The sequence below is a fragment of the Rana temporaria genome, unplaced genomic scaffold (genome assembly GCF_905171775.1).
Source record: "Rana temporaria unplaced genomic scaffold, aRanTem1.1, whole genome shotgun sequence".
NCBI lineage: Eukaryota > Metazoa > Chordata > Amphibia > Anura > Ranidae > Rana > Rana temporaria.
The window spans coordinates 68,190-88,808 of record NW_024404533.1 but is presented as its reverse complement, the minus strand read 5'-3'; the positions used below and the strand labels follow the sequence as shown (position 1 = coordinate 88,808).

General features: G+C 57.9%; 1 protein-coding gene across 2 annotated transcripts in view; it reads right to left on the bottom strand.

Moving 5' to 3' along the window:
• The window catches only part of CUNH2orf76 (chromosome unknown C2orf76 homolog), a 30,343-nt gene extending 10,744 nt beyond the window's left edge, over positions 1–19,599 (bottom strand). Inside the window, exons 1-5 of one of the 2 annotated variants that reach the window (XM_040334612.1) lie at positions 19,496–19,599; positions 12,542–12,686; positions 10,942–10,992; positions 9,810–9,847; positions 8,012–8,093 (exon numbers count right to left, since the gene is read on the bottom strand). In XM_040334612.1, coding sequence (XP_040190546.1) covers positions 8,012–8,093; positions 9,810–9,847; positions 10,942–10,992; positions 12,542–12,674 — 304 coding nt within the window. In that variant the 5' untranslated portion in view covers positions 12,675–12,686; positions 19,496–19,599. Of the gene's footprint in view, positions 1–8,011; positions 8,094–9,809; positions 9,848–10,941; positions 10,993–12,541; positions 12,687–19,488 lie in introns of both variants that reach the window. The other variant, XM_040334611.1, reaches the window with a different exon arrangement.
• Positions 19,600–20,619: the final 1,020 nt, after the last annotated feature.

The window sequence follows — 20,619 nt, the reverse complement described above, 5'->3', positions numbered from 1 at the left end:
TCAGGGGGTATCAATCTGCACCCCATTCTCCTGGCTTTACTCGCGTCGCTGTGCTAGAACAAGCATGTTGCCAGTGAAGAATCCAACTCACAAGCTGAATAAGCAGCTGAAAAAGTTTAATGCAGATAAATGATGCCATACACTGGGGCGGGGGGGGGGGGCGGAGTCCGGGAGTTCTGGGGGGGGAGTCCGGGAGTTCTGGGGGGGGGGGGGGGGTCAGAGAGAGGTGAGAGAATACAGAGGGAAGGGGATTGAAGGATCCAAAGACAGAACTTTACTGGGAGAGGGTGAACCCTCTTTGCTGTGTTGTTGGCGGGTCTCCCCCCCCATTTGTATCAGTGAGCCAAAATGTTACCGTGGTCACCAGAACAGGAAGTGAGTGGAGGAACCCTTAATAGGGACACGCCTGTTCTGGTGCCAATGAAGAAGCGGAGGAGGAGGTCTCCCCAACTTTGGAGGTAAAGAAAAATTCCCCAATGAGACGCCATGATGGGGGGGGGGGGGGGGAGTCATAGGACCCCAAACTGGAGAGTCCTCAAATTATTCTCCTCTATAAACGGAATACTTTCCTCAGTGTAGGGCGGATTTTCCTGTAACCTCCGCCCCCCCCCCCAATAAAGATGGCCGCACTTCACCTCACCCGCTACAAAACAATTCTTTAGCCCGCAGCAGAGCGCATGAGAAGACAACGGAGCAGATTGTGTCTATCTTCTCCCTGCAGACAAACTGACATTCCCCTCCGCCAGCTGCTCACCCCCCCCCCCCCCCCGACACACAGCGCCCTCTGCTGCCCATCTGCTGCACTCAGGACATCTCCTCAGTATAACAAGGAGTCACACAGCGCCCTCTGCTGGCTACCCGTGTGTACTGCACTCAGGACATCTCCTCAGTATAACAAGGAGTCACACAGCGCCCTCTGCTGACCACCTGTGTGTACTGCACTCAGGACATCTCCTCAGTATAACAAGGAGTCACACAGCGCCCTCTGCTGACCACCCGTGTGTACTGCACTCAGGACATCTCCTCAGTATAACAAGGAGTCACACAGCGCCCTCGGCTGGCCACCCGTGTGTACTGCACTCAGGACATCTCCTCAGTATAACAAGGAGTCACACAGCGCCCTCTGCTGGCCACCCGTGTGTACTGCACTCAGGACATCTCCTCAGTATAACAAGGAGTCACACAGCGCCCTCTGCTGGCCACCCGTGTGTACTGCACTCAGGACATCTCCTCAGTATAACAAGGAGTCACACAGCGCCCTCGGCTGGCCACCCGTGTGTACTGCACTCAGGACATCTCCTCAGTATAACAAGGAGTCACACAGCGCCCTCGGCTGGCCACCTGTGTGTACTGCACTCAGGACATCTCCTCCGTATAACAAGGAGTCACACAGCGCCCTCGGCTGGCCACCTGTGTGTACTGCACTCAGGACATCTCCTCCGTATAACAAGGAGTCACACAGCGCCCTCGGCTGGCCACCTGTGTGTACTGCACTCAGGACATCTCCTCCGTATAACAAGGAGTCACACAGCGCCCTCGGCTGGCCACCCGTGTGTACTGCACTCAGGACATCTCCTCAGTATAACAAGGAGTCACACAGCGCCCTCGGCTGGCCACCTGTGTGTACTGCACTCAGGACATCTCAGTATAACAAGGAGTCACACAGCGCCCTCGGCTGGCCACCTGTGTGTACTGCACTCAGGACATCTCCTCCGTATAACAAGGAGTCACACAGCGCCCTCGGCTGGCCACCCGTGTGTACTGCACTCAGGACATCTCAGTATAACAAGGAGTCACACAGCGCCTTCGGCTGACCACCCGTGTGTACTGCACTCAGGACATCTCCTCAGTATAACAAGGAGTCACACAGCGCCCTCTGCTGCCCATCTGCATCTACTGCACTCAGGACATCTCCTCAGTATAACAAGGAGTCACACAGCGCCCCCGGCTGGCCACCCGTGTGTACTGCACTCAGGACATCTCCTCAGTATAACAAGGAGTCACACAGCACCCCCGGCTGGCCACCCGTGTGTACTGCACTCAGGACATCTCCTCAGTATAACAAGGAGTCACACAGCGCCCTCGGCTGGCCACCCGTGTGTACTGCACTCAGGACATCTCCTCAGTATAACAAGGAGTCACACAGCGCCCTCGGCTGGCCACCTGTGTGTACTGCACTCAGGACATCTCCTCAGTATAACAAGGAGTCACACAGCGCCCTCTGCTGGCCACCCTTGTGTACTGCACTCAGGACATCTCCTCCGTATAACAAGGAGTCACACAGCGCCCTCTGCTGACCACCCGTGTGTACTGCACTCAGGACATCTCCTCAGTATAACAAGGAGTCACACAGCGCCCTCGGCTGGCCACCCGTGTGTACTGCACTCAGGACATCTCCTCAGTATAACAAGGAGTCACACAGCGCCCTCGGCTGGCCACCCGTGTGTACTGCACTCAGGACATCTCCTCAGTATAACAAGGAGTCACACAGCGCCCTCGGCTGGCCACCCGTGTGTACTGCACTCAGGACATCTCCTCAGTATAACAAGGAGTCACACAGCGCCCTCGGCTGGCCACCTGTGTGTACTGCACTCAGGACATCTCCTCCGTATAACAAGGAGTCACACAGCGCCCTCGGCTGGCCACCTGTGTGTACTGCACTCAGGACATCTCCTCCGTATAACAAGGAGTCACACAGCGCCCTCGGCTGGCCACCTGTGTGTACTGCACTCAGGACATCTCCTCCGTATAACAAGGAGTCACACAGCGCCCTCGGCTGGCCACCCGTGTGTACTGCACTCAGGACATCTCCTCAGTATAACAAGGAGTCACACAGCGCCCTCGGCTGGCCACCCGTGTGTACTGCACTCAGGACATCTCAGTATAACAAGGAGTCACACAGCGCCCTCGGCTGGCCACCTGTGTGTACTGCACTCAGGACATCTCCTCCGTATAACAAGGAGTCACACAGCGCCCTCGGCTGGCCACCCGTGTGTACTGCACTCAGGACATCTCAGTATAACAAGGAGTCACACAGCGCCTTCGGCTGACCACCCTTGTGTACTGCACTCAGGACATCTCCTCAGTATAACAAGGAGTCACACAGCGCCCTCTGCTGCCCATCTGCATCTACTGCACTCAGGACATCTCCTCAGTATAACAAGGAGTCACACAGCGCCCCCGGCTGGCCACCCGTGTGTACTGCACTCAGGACATCTCCTCAGTATAACAAGGAGTCACACAGCACCCCCGGCTGGCCACCCGTGTGTACTGCACTCAGGACATCTCCTCAGTATAACAAGGAGTCACACAGCGCCCTCGGCTGGCCACCCGTGTGTACTGCACTCAGGACATCTCCTCAGTATAACAAGGAGTCACACAGCGCCCTCGGCTGGCCACCTGTGTGTACTGCACTCAGGACATCTCCTCAGTATAACAAGGAGTCACACAGCGCCCTCTGCTGGCCACCCTTGTGTACTGCACTCAGGACATCTCCTCCGTATAACAAGGAGTCACACAGCGCCCTCGGCTGGCCACCCGTGTGTACTGCACTCAGGACATCTCCTCAGTATAACAAGGAGTCACACAGCGCCCTCTGCTGGCCACCTGTGTGTACTGCACTCAGGACATCTCCTCAGTATAACAAGGAGTCACACAGCGCCCTCGGCTGGCCACCTGTGTGTACTGCACTCAGGACATCTCCTCAGTATAACAAGGAGTCACACAGCGCCCTCGGCTGGCCACCCGTGTGTACTGCACTCAGGACATCGCCTCAGTATAACAAGGAGTCACACAGCGCCCTCGGCTGGCCACCCGTGTGTACTGCACTCAGGACATCTCCTCAGTATAACAAGGAGTCACACAGCGCCCTCGGCTGGCCACCTGTGTGTACTGCACTCAGGACATCTCCTCAGTATAACAAGGAGTCACACAGCGCCCTCGGCTGGCCACCTGTGTGTACTGCACTCAGGACATCTCCTCAGTATAACAAGGAGTCACACAGCAAACCCGGCTGGCCACCTGTGTGTACTGCACTCAGGACAGGACGATATCTCTGCTCAGTATAACGGGAGATATTGGCCATCTACAGTGAGAGAAAAAAGTAGTGAGTGTCCAGGGAGCCCGCAATGTCAAAACCCCCACCCAGCCGCTGCCATTTTCACTATGGAAAACCGGTGTCACCGCCGGTTTTGTACTGTGCATGCGCGAGTCGCATGGCTCCTTTATCTTCTGGGACACACACACAGGTCCCAAAAGGCAGCAGGCGAGCAGCTGGAAATGACCCCATGGGCTGCGGTGGTGCTGGGGCGAAGGTAGGAAGCAGTGTATTTGGTGATGGCAATGGGTCGCTGTGTACATTGTTTAAATGTTCCTCTTGAGCCGATACCTGAATTGTATCCAGTAGGTGAGCTGAGCAATTGCTGTAAATTTCTTTTATGTTTTTGTTTCAATAAAGATCTTTGATTTAAAAAATAAATAAAGTTAGGAAGGAGCTTTATTTTACTATTTCTTTTGATGATGAAGTACATCAATAGCAAGGCGTCTCATTATCTGAGGTCTTAATATGGATGTCTGTAACGTTCAATAAAGTTTCTTTGGATTAAAAAAATTAAAATAAAAAAAAAAAAAAAGGTAAAAGGAGCAATATAAAAAAAAAAAAAATTTAGGATCGAGTTTAAAAAGTGGGTGGAACTCGGCTTTAATTAATTTTTTACGTTTGCTGCGACTATGAATTGTTCTTACTCCGTTTTTACACGATCATCACATGTGTGATCGATCCTTTTTATTCGCATCAATAAAAATCAACTTTTTATTTAACTTAATTTTGGTGATGTGTTGCCGTTAAAATCTCATCTAGGGGGCATTTCCTTCTGTCACCAATGCGCTGACACTGAGCGACAGAGGAGGATGAGGATGATGATAAAGAGGGAGGACGGAGGACAGAGAAGGAGGGAGGACAGAGGAGGAGGATGATGAGGGAGGGAGAGAGGACAGAAGAGGATGATGAGGGAGGGAGAGAGGACGGAAGAGGATGATGAGGGAGGGAGAGAGGACGGAAGAGGATGATGAGGAGGGAGAGAGGACGGAAGAGGATGATGAGGAGGGAGAGAGGACGGAAGAGGATGATGAGGGAGGGAGAGAGGACGGAAGAGGATGATGAGGAGGGAGAGAGGACGGAAGAGGATGATGAGGGAGGGAGAGAGGACGGAAGAGGATGATGAGGGAGGGAGAGAGGACGGAAGAGGATGATGAGGAGGGAGAGAGGACGGAAGAGGATGATGAGGAGGGAGAGAGGACGGAAGAGGATGATGATGAGGGAGGGAGGGAGGGAGGGAGGGAGGGAGGGAGGGAGGATGAGGACGGAAGAGGAGGATGAGGAGGGAGGGAGGGCAGAGGAGGGAGGGAGGACAGAGGAGGATGAGGGAGGACAGAGGAGGATGAGGGAGGACAGAGGAGGATGAGGGAGGGAGGGAAGGAGGACAGAGGAGGATGAGGGAGGGAGGGAAGGAGGACAGAGGAGGATGAGGGAGGGAGGGAAGGAGGACAGAGGAGGATGAGGGAGGGAGGGAAGGAGGACAGAGGAGGATGAGGGAGGGAGGGAGGGAAGGAGGACAGAGGAGGATGAGGGAGGGAGGGAAGGAGGACAGAGGAGGATGAGGGAGGGAGGGAAGGAGGACAGAGGAGGATGAGGGAGGGAGGGAAGGAGGACAGAGGAGGATGAGGGAGGGAGGACAGAGGAGGATGAGGGAGGGAGGGAAGGAGGACAGAGGAGGATGAGGGAGGGAAGGAGGACAGAGGAGGATGAGGGAGGGAAGGAGGACAGAGGAGGATGAGGGAGGGAGGGAGGACAGAGGAGGATGAGGGAGGGAGGGAGGACAGAGGAGGGAGGGAGGGAGGACAGAAGAGGAGGGAGGACAGAGGATGATGAGGAGGGAGGAGGATGACGAGGAGGGAGGGAGGACGGAGGAGGATGATGAGGAGGGAGGATGGAGGAGGATGATGAGGGAGGGAGAGAGAGGATGGAGGAGGATGATGAGGGAGGGAGAGAGAGGACGGAGGAGGATGATGAGGAGGGAGGACGGAGGAGGATGATGAGGAGGGAGGGAGGACGGAGGAGGATGATAGGGAGGGAGGGAGGGAGGAAGGAAGGACGGAGGAGGATGATGAGGAGGGAGGACGATGAGGAGGAGGGAGGAGGAGGGAGGACGATGAGGAGGAGGGAGGAGGAGGGAGGAGGATGATGGAGGAGGGATGACGGAGGAGGATGAGGAGGGAGGATGATGAGGAGGGAGGATGATGAGGAGGGAGGATGATGAGGAGGGAGGATGATGAGGAGGGAGGATGATGAGGAGGGAGGATGATGAGGAGGGAGGATGATGAGGAGGAGGATGATGAGGAGGGATGACGGAGGATGATGAGGAGGGAGGATGATGAGGAGGGAGGATGATGAGGAGGGAGGATGATGAGGAGGGAGGATGATGAGGAGGGAGGATGATGATGATGATGATGATCAGTCACTATAAAATCCTCATCGGACTGCAGATCACAGAGGAAGGACGGAGGAGGATGATGAGGAGGGATGACGGAGGAGGGATGACGGAGGAGGATGAGGAGGGAGGATGATGAGGAGGGAGGATGATGAGGAGGGAGGAGGGAGGAGGAGGGAGGAGGAGGGAGGAGGAGGGAGGAGGATGATGAGGAGGGATGACGGAGGATGATGAGGAGGGAGGATGATGAGGAGGGAGGATGATGAGGAGGGAGGATGATGAGGAGGGAGGATGATGAGGAGGGAGGATGATGAGGAGGGAGGATGATGAGGAGGGAGGATGATGAGGGAGGAGGATGATGATGATGATGATGATGATGATGATGATGATCAGTCACTATAAAATCCTCATCGGACTGCAGATCACAGAGGAAGGATTAGCGGAGACCTCGCCGCTCTCCACCTCTTCGCACACACCGGCCCGTCACCAATCCTAATCCCTGCAGGAATTTCCGGCATCCTGCAATCTACAAAATCTAAACCCGGATCTGCGCCGCGCCCCCCCCCCCCCCCCCCGATTCCAGGAATACATTCCGTACAGAACAATCTGACCACACACAGGAATAATCACTGCACTTTGTTTGCAATATCAGGGAAAAAAATAAAAATGAAAACTCCGGGGAGACAAAACTTCCCCCCCTTTGGAAGACGCAGCCTCAGAGGGAGGGGGAAGTTCACCAAATATGGATTTCTCTTACCCCAAATGTTAGTTTAAAAAGGATAACTGAACCCTCTTCTTTGTGTCACACTTCCCTCCTCTGTGCAGTGGGTTTTGCACAGAGTGGCCCCGATCCACCTCTTCTGGGGTCCCTCTGCGGCGCTCCTGGCTCCTCCTCTTCTGGGATCCCTCTGCGGCGCTCCTGGCTCCTTCTCTTCTGGGATTCCTCTGCGGCGCTCCTGGCTCCTCCTCTTCTCGAGTACCCTGTCGGAGAAGCGCTCTCCCTCGGGGGGGGGGGGGAGCTCCCGTGTTCTGCTGCTGGGTCCAGTGACAGACAGCAGGACTCGGCTTCGCCCCCCCGCATCACTGGATTTGATTGGCAGCAGCGGGAGCCAATGGCTGCGCTGCCATCAATCTACCCAATCAGGAATGCGAGACACGGGCTGGAGTGGGTGTGCCCGTCCCGGGCTCTAGGGGGGCAGCTACACTAAAACCTTATTTTACCCGCTGTGTATCTTTAGGCAGAACTCCGATCAGCGTCCTCTGTGACCCCGCCCCCCCCCATACTCCGCCCTGTGCAGAGCCGATCACAGAGGTGACACGAGCGAAGGGCCCCTCCCCTCATTATACGGCGCCGACATCCATGAAATGAGGGGACCATGTTGTGGGACCCACAAAGAAAAGAACCCACCCAGATTCCAGCACCCCCCCCCCCCCCCCAGTGTTTGTTTGGATTCTATTGGTCAGACATTTCTTACATAAAAGACATTGATAAAGGAAGTAGAGAAGGAATGCGATCGTCTCACCTACGCCGGCCTCCCGCAGGGTCTGTCCACTGCCCAGGATCAGCTTCTCATCGTCCTCCAGACCCACCACCAGCTCATTGGTCTGCAACAGAGACAAATCACATCAACACCTCGGGAGAGTCACCAACAGCATTGCTGAGACAATAGGGAGGGGCGATCGTATGTAAAGTGTCGTATCCCATAGCAACAAGCAAGACAGAATGTGGATCATTCTGATTGGTCGGTATGTGTGTGTGACAGGAGAGACATGAATCCACACACTGCAACTTCCAAAAAGGCTTACAACCAACTTTATTATCCCATTACAAATATGGACACTCCACCCGGGAACCTCCTCTAATGCGTTTCCCCTCCTACTAAATGTAGGCGGCTCTATAATGAAGCCCCATTAGGGGGCGAAACACGCCACAGAGAGGTGCTGGGTGGAGTGTCCACATTCATGCCGGAACAATAAAGTTGGTTTAAAACCTTTTCAGAAGCAGAGGCATTCAGACAGTCTGCCAGAGATTCCACCAGAAAACCTGACATGGACCCTGCCGGGATTGTGAGCCGTAGAAAAGATCATCTCCCCCCAGAGACCCCGATCCGGATCCACCAGACCCCCTCCTTTCCTTTAATGCGTTTCCCCAAGAGGGGCAGAGTCATGACTAAGGACCACCCTCATGATCCAAGGACCACCCACATGGCTAAGGGCAAGGGAGGTACGGTATTGGTAGTGGTATGGTATTGGCAGAGGTACGGCATTGCCGGAACTATGGCATTGGTGGTATGGAATTGACGGCACTATGATATTGGAGGAGGTACAGTATAGGTGGTGGTGGTATGTTATAGGTGGAGGTACGGTATCATGGTGGTATTGGCGGAGGTACGGAATTGGCGGCACTATGATATTGGCGGAGGTACAGTATAGGTGGTGGTGGTATGGAATTGGCGGAGGTATGGAATTGGTATTGGCGGAGGTACGGAATTGGCGGAGGTACGGTATAGGTGGTGGTGGTATGGAATTGGCAGTATGGTATTGGCGGAGGTACGGAATTGGCGGCACTATATTTGCGGAGGTACGGAATTGGCGGCACTATGATATTGGCGGAGGTACGGTATTGGGGGAGGTACGGAATTGGCGGCGGTATGGTATAGGTGGTGGTACGGAATTGGCGGAGGTATGGTATAGGTGGTATGGAATTGGCGGAGGTATGGAATTGGTAGAGGTACGGAATTGGTGGCACTATGATATTGGCGGAGGTACGGAATTGGCGGAGGTACGGTATAGGTGGTGGTGGTACGGTATTGGCGGAGGTATGGTATAGGTGGTGGTATGGAATTGGCGGAGGTATGGTATAGGTGGTGGTTGGGGTACGGTATTGGGGGAGGTAGGGTAGAGGTGGTGGTGGTGGTATGGAATTGGCGGAGGTATGGTATAGGTGGTGGAGGTACGGCATTGGGGGAGGTATTGTATGGGTGGTGGTGGTGGTATGGAATTGGCGGAGGTAGAGAATTGGTATTGGTGGAGGTATGGAATTGGCGGAGGTACGGTATAGGTGGTGGTGGTATGGAATTGGTGGAGGTATGGAATTGGAAGAGGTATGGAATTGGTAGAGGTACGGAATTGGCGGAGGTATGGTATAGGTGGTGGTGGTGGTGGTATGGAATTGGCGGAGGTATAGTATAGGTGGTGGAGGTACGGTATTGGGGGAGGTACGGTATTGGGGGAGGTACGGCATTAGCAACCAAGACGAGTACACAAACACAAGAGACATAAGAAGACGAGGCTCCGGTTATGGGCGGAGTTTCTGCTGACCTTGGCTCCATGTGCCTGGTGGATGATCTTCATTGTATCTGCAACAAAACACAAAACCAGAATCACCATTCACCTCCAGGGGGCGGATCCACCTCTCCCGACCCCCACGCTCCAGGGGGCGGATCCACCTCTAACCTCTCCCGACCCCCCACACTCCAGGGGGCGGATCCACCTCTCCCGACCCCCACGCTCCAGGGGGCGGATCCACCTCTCCCGACCCCCACGCTCCAGGGGGCGGATCTACCTCTCACGACCCCCCACGCTCCAGGGGGCGGATCCACCTCTCCCGACCCCCCACTCTCCAGGGAGCGGATCCACCTCTAACCTCTCCCGACCCCCCACTCTCCAGGGAGCGGATCCACCTCTCACGACTCCCAACCCCCCCATGCTCCAGGGGGCGGATCTACCTCTAACCTCTCCCGACCCCCAGGGGGCAGATCCACCACTCACCTCTCCCGACCCCCCACGCTCCAGGGTCAGCCGTATACTCATATACAAGGATACAAACACACAACATTTTTTTTTGGTACCAGATTAGGTCAGAGAGACATTCTCTCCGCCCTCCATCATGACTCCGCCCTCTGATGCGTTTCACACAGGAAGTGGAGAGAATATCCCCCAATGGGGACGGCACAGCAGCTTTGGAAACCGTCAAGTTTTTTTACCGCTTTGTGTCCCCATTAGGTGAACTTTTCTGTCCATTTGATGGGTGTCAGTAAAACAGGAAGTGAGGGAAGCTCTGCTCTGAATAAAGACCTGATAGGTCGACGACCCTTCCTGGATTTCTTGGCTTGGACTTTAAGGCCCAAGTGCAGCCAAAACAAGAGAATCAGCACAAGGGACATAACTTACAGTCCTTACGATTGGTCCCTTCTCTACTAAAAGAATAATCAGCACAAGGGACACATCCTGCTGACTGAGTTTTGTCCCTTGTGCTGATTTTTCTCTGTGTTTTTTTGAGGCTTTAAGAAGTATGAGCGAGAGGAGTGAGACTACAAAGCAGATTACAGAGAGAGAGAAAAGAGACACATCCAACATTACCAGGGTCCCCATAGGCCCCGCCTCTGTGCTCCACCTTCTATTGGAGGCCTGGGAAGGGGAGGCGGTACAAGGATCCCGCAGGAGAACTCACCGTAGCCGTACTTCTTGAATGGAGGCGGCAATCCAACCCGCTGCGCCACATCTGAAAGGAAACCAGCGACACCGTTACCTACAGAGGATGGAGGCAGACACACGGAGCAGGAGCCGGTGCAGGGACCCCAATGCAGACACATAGGGGCAGGAGCCGGTGCAGGGACCCCAATGCAGACACATAGGGGCAGGAGCCGGTGCAGGGACCCCAATGCAGACACATAGGGGCAGGAGCCGGTGCAGGGACCCCAATGCAGACACACAGGGGCAGGAGCCGGTGCAGGGACCCCAATGCAGACACATAGGGGCAGGAGCCGGTGCAGGGACCCCAATGCAGACACACAGGGGCAGGAGCCGGTGCAGGGACCCCAATGCAGACACACAGGGGCAGGAGCCGGTGCAGGGACCCCAATGCAGACACACAGGGGCAGGAGCCGGTGCAGGGACCCCAATGCAGACACACAGGGGCAGGAGCCGGTGCAGGGACCCCAATGCAGACACACAGGGGCAGGAACCGGTGGTGCAGGGATCCCAATGCAAACACACGGGGGCAGGAACCAGTGCAGGGATCCCAATGCAAACACACGGGGGCAGGAGCCGGTGCAGGGATCCCAATGACGACACACAGGGGCAGGAACCAGTGCAGGGATCCCAATGCAGACACACAGGGGCAGGAACTGGTGCAGGGATCCCAATGAAGACACACAGGGGCAGGAGGCGGTGCAGGGATCCCAATGAAGACACACGGGGGGCAGGAACCAGTGCAGGGATCCCAATGAAGACACACGGGGGGGCAGGAACCAGTGCAGGGATCCCAATGAAGACACACAGGGGCAGGAACCAGTGCAGGGATCCCAATGAAGACACACAGGGGCAGGAACCAGTGCAGGGATCCCAATGAAGACACACGGGGGGCAGGAACCAGTGCAGGGATCCCAATGAAGACACACGGGGGGGCAGGAGGCGGTGGTGCAGGGACCCCAATGAAGACACACAGGGGCAGGAACCAGTGCAGGGATCCCAATGAAGACACACAGGGGCAGGAACCAGTGCAGGGATCCCAATGAAGACACACAGGGGCAGGAACCAGTGCAGGGATCCCAATGAAGACACACGGGGGGCAGGAACCAGTGCAGGGATCCCAATGAAGACACACGGGGGGGCAGGAGGCGGTGGTGCAGGGACCCCAATGAAGACACACAGGGGCAGGAACTGGTGCAGGGATCCCAATGAAGACACACAGGGGCAGGAGGCGGTGCAGGGATCCCAATGAAGACACACGGGGGCAGGAGCCGGTGCAGGGACCCCAATGCAGACACACGGGGGAAAGAGCCAGTGCAGGGACCCCAATGAAGACACACAGGGGCAGGAGCCAGTGCAGGGATCCCAATGAAGACACACGGGGGGCAGAAGCCGGTGAAGGGATCCCGATGCAGACACACAGGGGCAGGAGCCGGTGGTGCAGGGATCCCAATGCAGACACACAGGGGGCAGAAGCCGGTGCAGGGATCCCAATGCAGACACACGGGGGCAGGATACAATAGAGAAGGGCCCCGGACAGGATGGTGTGAAGCCAGGGGACGGCCGTGACACGATCTCACCTTTCTTTATATATTCGATGAATTCCTGCACCGTCTGATCCAAGTCCATCCCATGATAGACAACCGGACGGAAATTCCGATGCTCGAAGGATCGGACCAATCGCACCGTCACCGTCACCTCCGGAGAGGACATCTGAATCCGGGACTGGAAGAGAAGAGAGGAAGAATGAGATTTTACTATAAAATTCATTTCTTGTACTACATTGAGCCACACGGGAGGTCAGAGACTGTCGGGTTATACCGCCGCCTACAGGAGGCACACAAAGAAGCTGTGACCAGCCTGGTATGACCTCTCCTACTCCCAGCATGCCTCAGTGTGGTGGAACATCAGTACCAAGAGCATGACCAGAGGAGGGGGAGGACACGGGCTCGTGCCCCTCAAGAAATTGATTTTACGGTAGAGACTGAAATTATTTCAGTGGAACCTCGGATTCCGAGTATAATCCGTTCCAGGAGAAGCTCGTAATCCAAAGCACTCGCATATCAAAGCAAGTTTCCCCATTGAAGTCAATGGAAATGAAAATAATTTGCTCCGCATTGACTTCAATGGCATGCAATACCGCATGTGGCCAGAAGTGGGGGGGGGGGGCGCCCGAGAGCCTCGGAAATGGCCGGAAAGGCCAGAGGACACGAGTCTTTCCGAGGTCCGCCGAGGTCAGCCTCACTGTCCTCGGGTCTTTCCGAACGCCTGCGATTGGCGCTGTTCGGCTCCTAGAGTCCCTGGCTTTCCAAAAAGATTCAGAGTGACCCCAAGATTCCTAGAGTCCCTGGCTTTCCTAGAGTTTCCAAGTGACCCTAATGCCCCGTACACACGAGAGGATCGATCCGCTGGAATTTATCCGCGGACCGGTTTCAGCGGATAGATCCCCTGGTGTGTACAACCCAGTGGATATTTATCCGTGGATTTTTTTCGGGCCGATGGATTTCCAGCGGATCAAAATTTCTTAGCATGCCAAGAAATCGATCCGCTGGAATACAGTCCAGCGGATTGATCCGCTGGTCTGTACAGACTCACTGGATCAATCTGTCCGATTCCATCCCTCGCATGCGTCGTAATGATTCAACGCATGAGTGGAAGTCCTTATATTACAGGGTCGCGCACGTCGCCGCGTCATCATCGCGGTGACGGCGCGACACGTCACCGCGGAGGGAATTCCACGGGGATTTTGATCTCATGGTTAGTACAACCATGAGATCAAAATCCGCCAGAGGATTTATCCGCTCGTGTGTACTAGGCCTAAGATTTCTAGAGTCCCTGGCTTTCCTAGAGATTCCAAGTGATCTTAAAGCGGAGTTCCGGCCACAATTTCACTTTTGATATATAAATACCCCTGTAATACACAAGCTTAATGTATTCTAGTAAAGTTAGTCTGTAAACTAAGGTCCGTTTTGTTAGGTTGTTACAGCATTTAGACACTTTATAAAATAGAAATTGACTGGGGCCATCTTAAGTGTGGGCATCATGAAGTCAGACTGTATGACTTCCTGGATTTCAGCCTTGCAGATCTCGCACATGCTCAGTGCTGCACAAGCAGTGTAATATGTTTCAGATCAGGTTTCAGCACCTGTACTGTCCAAGTCACATGATTCTTCGAGACTGGGGAGTGCACAGACTCCTGGAAAGTTACACCCACTACATTCCCAGGAGTCTGTGCGGTGTAGGTTAGGGAGCTTAAGCACCTAGGTGCAGGAAGAGGGAAGATTAACTATTCTGGGACCAGGGAAGAATGGTGGGGGGGGCACACTGGAGAGGACCAGGGAAGACTGGTGGGGGGGGGGGGCACACTGGAGAGGACCAGGGAAGACTGGTGGGGGGGGGGGGCACACTGGAGAGGACCACGGAAGACTGGTGGGGGGGGGCACACTGGAGAGGACCAGGGAAGACTGGTGGGGGGGGGCACACTGGAGAGGACCACGGAAGACTGGTGGGGGGGGGTACACTGGAGAGGACCAGGGAAGACTGGTGGGGGCACACTGGAGAGGACCAGGGAAGACTGGTGGGGGCACACTGGAGAGGACCACGGAAGACTGGTGGGGGGGGCACACTGGAGAGGACCACGGAAGACTGGTGGGGGGGGCACACTGGAGAGGACCAGGGAAGACTGGTGGGGGGGGGCACACTGGAGAGGACCAGGGAAGAATGGTGGGGGGGGCACACTGGAGAGGACCAGGGAAGACTGGTGGGGGGCACACTGGACAGGACCAGGGAAGAATGGTGGGGGGGCACACTGGACAGGACCAGGGAAGACTGGTGGGGGGGGGGCACACTGGAGAGGACCAGGGAAGACTGGTGGGGAGGAGGGCACACTGGAGAGGACCGGGGAAGAATGGTGGGGGCACACTGGAGAGGACCAGGGAAGAATGGTGGGGGGGGGCACACTGGACAGGACCAGGGAAGACTGGTGGGGGGGGGGCACACTGGACAGGACCAGGGAAGACTGGTGGGGGGGGGGGCACACTGGAGAGGACCAGGGAAGAATGGTGGGGGGGGGCACACTGGACAGGACCAGGGAAGACTGGTGGGGGGGTACATAGGACAGGACCAGGGAAGAATGGTGGGGGGGGGGCACACTGGACAGGACCAGGGAAGACTGGGGGGGGCACACTGGACAGGACCAGGGAAGACTGGTGGGAGGGGGGGGGCACACTGGAGAGGACCAGGGAAGAATGGTGGGGGGGGGCACACTGGACAGGACCAGGGAAGACTGGTGGGGGGGGCACACTGGACAGGACCAGGGAAGAATGGTGGGGGGGGGGGCACACTGGACAGGACCAGGGAAGACTGGTGGGGGGGGGGCACACTGGAGAGGACCAGGGAAGACTGGTGGGGGGGGGCACACTGGAGAGGACCAGGGAAGAATGGTGGGGGGGGGCACACTGGACAGGACCAGGGAAGACTGGTGGGGGGGGGGCACACTGGACAGGACCAGGGAAGAATGGGGGGGGGGGGCACACTGGACAGGACCAGGGAAGACTGGTGGGGGGGGGCACACTGGAGAGGACCAGGGAAGAATGGTGGGGGGGGGGGCACACTGGACAGGACCAGGGAAGACTGGTGGGGGGGGGGCACACTGGAGAGGACCAGGGAAGGCTGGTGGGGGGGGCACACTGGAGAGGACCAGGGAAGACTGGTGGGGGGGGGGGCACACTGGACAGGACCAGGAAAGACTGGTGGGGGGGGCACACTGGAGAGGACCAGGGAAGACTGGTGGGGGGGGCACACTGGAGAGGACCAGGGAAGACTGGTGGGGGGGGCACACTGGAGAGGACCAGGGAAGACTGGTGGGGGGGGCACACTGGACAGGACCAGGAAAGACTGGTGGGGGGGGGCACACTGGAGAGGACCAGGGAAGACTGGTGGGGGGGGGCACACTGGAGAGGACCAGGGAAGACTGGTGGGGGGTACACTGGACAGGACCAGGGAAGAATGGTGGGGGGGGGGGCACACTGGAGAGGACCAGGGAAGACTGGTGGGGGGTACACTGGACAGGACCAGGGAAGAATGGTGGGGGGGGGGCACACTGGAGAGGACCAGGGAAGACTGGTGGGGGGGGACACACTGGAGAGGACCAGGGAAGACTGGTGGGGGGTACACTGGACAGGACCAGGGAAGACTGGTGGGGGGGGCACACTGGAGAGGACCAGAGAAGAATGGTGGGGGGGGGCACACTGGAGAGGACCAGGGAAGACTGGTGGGGGGGGCACACTGGAGAGGACCAGGGAAGACTGGTGGGGGGGGCACTGGAGAGGACCAGGGAAGACTGGTGGGGGGGCACACTGGAGAGGACCAGGGAAGACTGGTGGGGGGGGGCACACTGGAGAGGACCAGGGAAGACTGGTGGGGGGGGGCACACTGGAGAGGACCAGGGAAGACTGGTGGGGGGGCACACTGGAGAGGACCAGGGAAGAATGGGGGGGGGCACACTGGAGAGGACCAGGGAAGAATGGTGGGGGGGGGCACACTGGAGAGGACCAGAGAAGACTGGGGGGGGGGGGCACACTGGAGAGGACCAGGGAAGACTGGTGGGGGGGGGCACACTGGAGAGGACCGGGGAAGACTGGGGGGGGGGGGGGCACACTGGAGAGGACCAGGGAAGAATGGTGGGGGGGGGCACACTGGAGAGGACCAGGGAAGACTGGGGGGGGGGGGCACACTGGAGAGGACCAGGGAAGAATGGTGGGGGGGGCACACTGGAGAGGACCAGGGAAGAATGGTGGGGGGGGCACACTGGAGAGGACCAGGGAAGACTGGTGGGGGGGGGGGGCACACTGGAGAGGACCAGGGAAGACTGGTGGGGGGGGCACACTGGAGAGGACCAGGGAAGACTGGTGGGGGAGGGCACACTGGAGAGGACCAGGGAAGAATGGTGGGGGAGGGCACACTGGAGAGGACCAGGGAAGACTGGTGGGGGCACACTGGAGAGGACCAGGGAAGACTGGGGGGGGGGGGCACACTGGAGAGGACCTGGGAAGACTGGTGGGGGGGGGGGCACACTGGAGAGGACCAGGGAAGACTGGTGGGGGGGCACACTGGAGAGGACCAGGGAAGAATGGTGGGGGGGGGCACACTGGAGGGGCACACTGGAGAGGACCAGGGAAGACTGGTGGGGGGGGGGGCACACTGGAGAGGACCAGGGAAGACTGGTGGGGGGGGGCACACTGGAGAGGACCAGGGAAGACTGGGGGGGGGGGGACACTGGAGAGGACCAGGGAAGAATGGTGGGGGGGGGGCACACTGGAGAGGACCAGGGAAGAATGGTGGGGGGGGGGCACACTGGAGAGGACCAGGGAAGAATGGTGGGGGGGGGCACACTGGAGAGGACCAGGGAAGAATGGTGGGGGGGGCACACTGGAGAGGACCAGGGAAGACTGGTGGGGGGGGCACACTGGAGAGGACCAGGGAAGACTGGTGGGGGGGGCACACTGGAGAGGACCAGGGAAGACTGGTGGGGGGGGCACACTGGAGAGGACCAGGGAAGAATGGTGGGGGGGGGCACACTGGAGAGGACCAGGGAAGAATGGTGGGGGGAGGCACACTGGAGAGGACCAGGGAAGAATGGTGGGGGGGGGGCACACTGGAGAGGACCAGGGAAGACTGGTGGGGGGGGGCACACTGGAGAGGACCAGGGAAGAATGGGGGGGGCACACTGGAGAGGACCAGGGAAGACTGGTGGGGGGGGCACACTGGAGAGGACCTGGGAAGACTGGTGGGGGGGGGCACACTGGAGAGGACCAGGGAAGACTGGTGGGGGGCACACTGGAGAGGACCTGGGAAGACTGGTGGGGGGGGCACACTGGAGAGGACCTGGGAAGACTGGTGGGGGGGGCACACTGGAGAGGACCAGGGAAGAATGGGGGGGGCACACTGGAGAGGACCAGGGAAGACTGGGGGGGGGGGCACACTGGAGAGGACCAGGGAAGACTGGTGGGGGGGGCACACTGGAGAGGACCTGGGAAGACTGGTGGGGGGGGCACACTGGAGAGGACCAGGGAAGACTGGTGGGGGGGGGCACACTGGAGAGGACCAGGGAAGACTGGTGGGGGGGGCACACTGGAGAGGACCTGGGAAGACTGGTGGGGGGGGCACACTGGAGAGGACCAGGGAAGACTGGTGGGGGGGGGCACACTGGAGAGGACCAGGGAAGACTGGTGGGGGGGGCACTGGAGAGGACCAGGGAAGACTGGTGGGGGGGCACACTGGAGAGGACCAGGGAAGACTGGTGGGGGGGGCACACTGGAGAGGACCAGGGAAGACTGGTGGGGGGGGCACACTGGAGAGGACCAGGGAAGAATGGTGGGGGGGCACACTGGAGAGGACCAGGGAAGACTGGTGGGGGGGGGCACACTGGAGAGGACCAGGGAAGACTGGTGGGGGGGGCACTGGAGAGGACCAGGGAAGACTGGTGGGGGGGGGGCACACTGGAGAGGACCAGGGAAGACTGGTGGGGGGGCACACTGGAGAGGACCAGGGAAGACTGGTGGGGGGGGGCACACTGGAGAGGACCAGGGAAGACTGGTGGGGGGGGGGCACACTGGAGAGGACCAGGGAAGACTGGTGGGGGGGGCACACTGGAGAGGACCAGGGAAGAATGGGGGGGGCACACTGGAGAGGACCAGGGAAGAATGGTGGGGGGGGCACACTGGAGAGGACCAGAGAAGACTGGGGGGGGGGCACACTGGAGAGGACCAGGGAAGACTGGTGGGGGGGGGCACACTGGAGAGGACCAGGGAAGACTGGGGGGGGGGGGGGAACACTGGAGAGGACCAGGGAAGACTGGTGGGGGGGGGGCACACTGGAGAGGACCAGGGAAGACTGGTGGGGGAGGGCACACTGGAGAGGACCAGGGAAGACTGGTGGGGGGGGGGCACACTGGAGAGGACCAGGGAAGAATGGTGGGGGGGCACACTGGAGAGGACCAGGGAAGAATGGTGGGGGGGGGCACACTGGAGAGGACCAGGGAAGACTGGGGGGGGGGGCACACTGGAGAGGACCAGGGAAGAATGGTGGGGGGGGCACACTGGAGAGGACCAGGGAAGACTGGTGGGGGGGGCACACTGGAGAGGACCAGGGAAGACTGTTGGGGGGGCACACTGGAGAGGACCAGGGAAGACTGGTGGGGGGGGCACACTGGAGAGGACCAGGGAAGACTGTTGGGGGGGCACACTGGAGAGGACCAGGGAAGAATGGTGGGGGGCACACTGGAGAGGACCAGGGGGGGGGCACACTGGAGAGGACCAGGGAAGAATGGTGGGGGGGGGGCACACTGGAGAGGACCAGGGAAGAATGGTGGGGGGCACACTGGAGAGGACCAGGGAAGACTGGGGGGGGGGCACACTGGAGAGGACCAGGGAAGACTGGTGGGGGGGGCACCCCAATGTACACACACCACATCCTGTATACATCTCTATATACATCACACACAGTATATATACATCTCTATACACACCACTCACGTGACACGCCTGGATCCTGTACGACTTCCGGGAAGGGACAATCTTCCTGGGATGTCAATCACTATAAGGGCGGGGTCAGTTGTTATGGTAACCGATTGTTTCCCTGTGTTGGGCGTTGTTGAAGGACGCAAGGCTGAAGAAAATGTCACAAGAGCGTAGCACAGAAAATGTCCCCTGATATGGGTGCCGCCATTTTTGCTGTGACAGCCGCTGGTTGTCTATAATAATGGTTCCACGGGCCTGCAGAGGAGGAGTCCGAGGTGTCTCCACACAGGCGGCCATTGTGAGGCCAGATAGATGGAAATCCTTACAAATGGGTCACTGAGGAGGTTGGGGGATGGGGGATGTCTGAGCTCCACCCATAACTGTTAGTTGCACTTTATTATTCTCTGGATTTGTTTTGTACATTTTTCTGTAATTCATGTTTATTTCCTCCCCTTCAGCCTTACACAGGTGTATCGGCTCCTCCCCTTCAGTCTTGCACAGGTGTACCGGCTCCTCCCTTTCAGTCTTGCACAGGTGTACCGGCTCCTCCTCTTCAGTTTTACACAGGTGTACCGGCTCCTCCCCTTCAGGCTTACACAGGTGTAATGGCTCCTCCCCTTCAGCCTTACACAGGTGTATCGGCTCCTCCCCTTCAGTCTTGCACAGGTGTACCGGCTCCTCCCTTTCAGTCTTGCACAGGTGTACCGGCTCCTCCTCTTCAGTTTTACACAGGTGTACCGGCTCCTCCCCTTCAGGCTTACACAGGTGTAATGGCTCCTCCCCTTCAGTCTTGCACAGGTGTACCGGCTCCTCCTCTTCAGTCTTGCACAGGTGTACCGGCTCCTCCCCTTCAGTCTTGCACAGGTGTACCGGCTCCTCCCCTTCAGTCTTGCACAGGTGTACCGGCTCCTCCCCTTCAGTCTTGCACAGGTGTACCAGCTCCTCCTCTTCAGTCTTACACAGGTGTACCGGCTCCTCCCTTTCAGTCTTGCACTGGTGTACCGGCTCCTCCCCTTCAGTCTTGCACATGTGTACCGGCTCCTCCCCTTCAGTCTTGCACAGGTGTACCGGCTCCTCCCCTTCACTGGTGCACAGGTGAATCGGCTCCTCCCCTTCAGTCTTGCACAGGTGTATCGGCT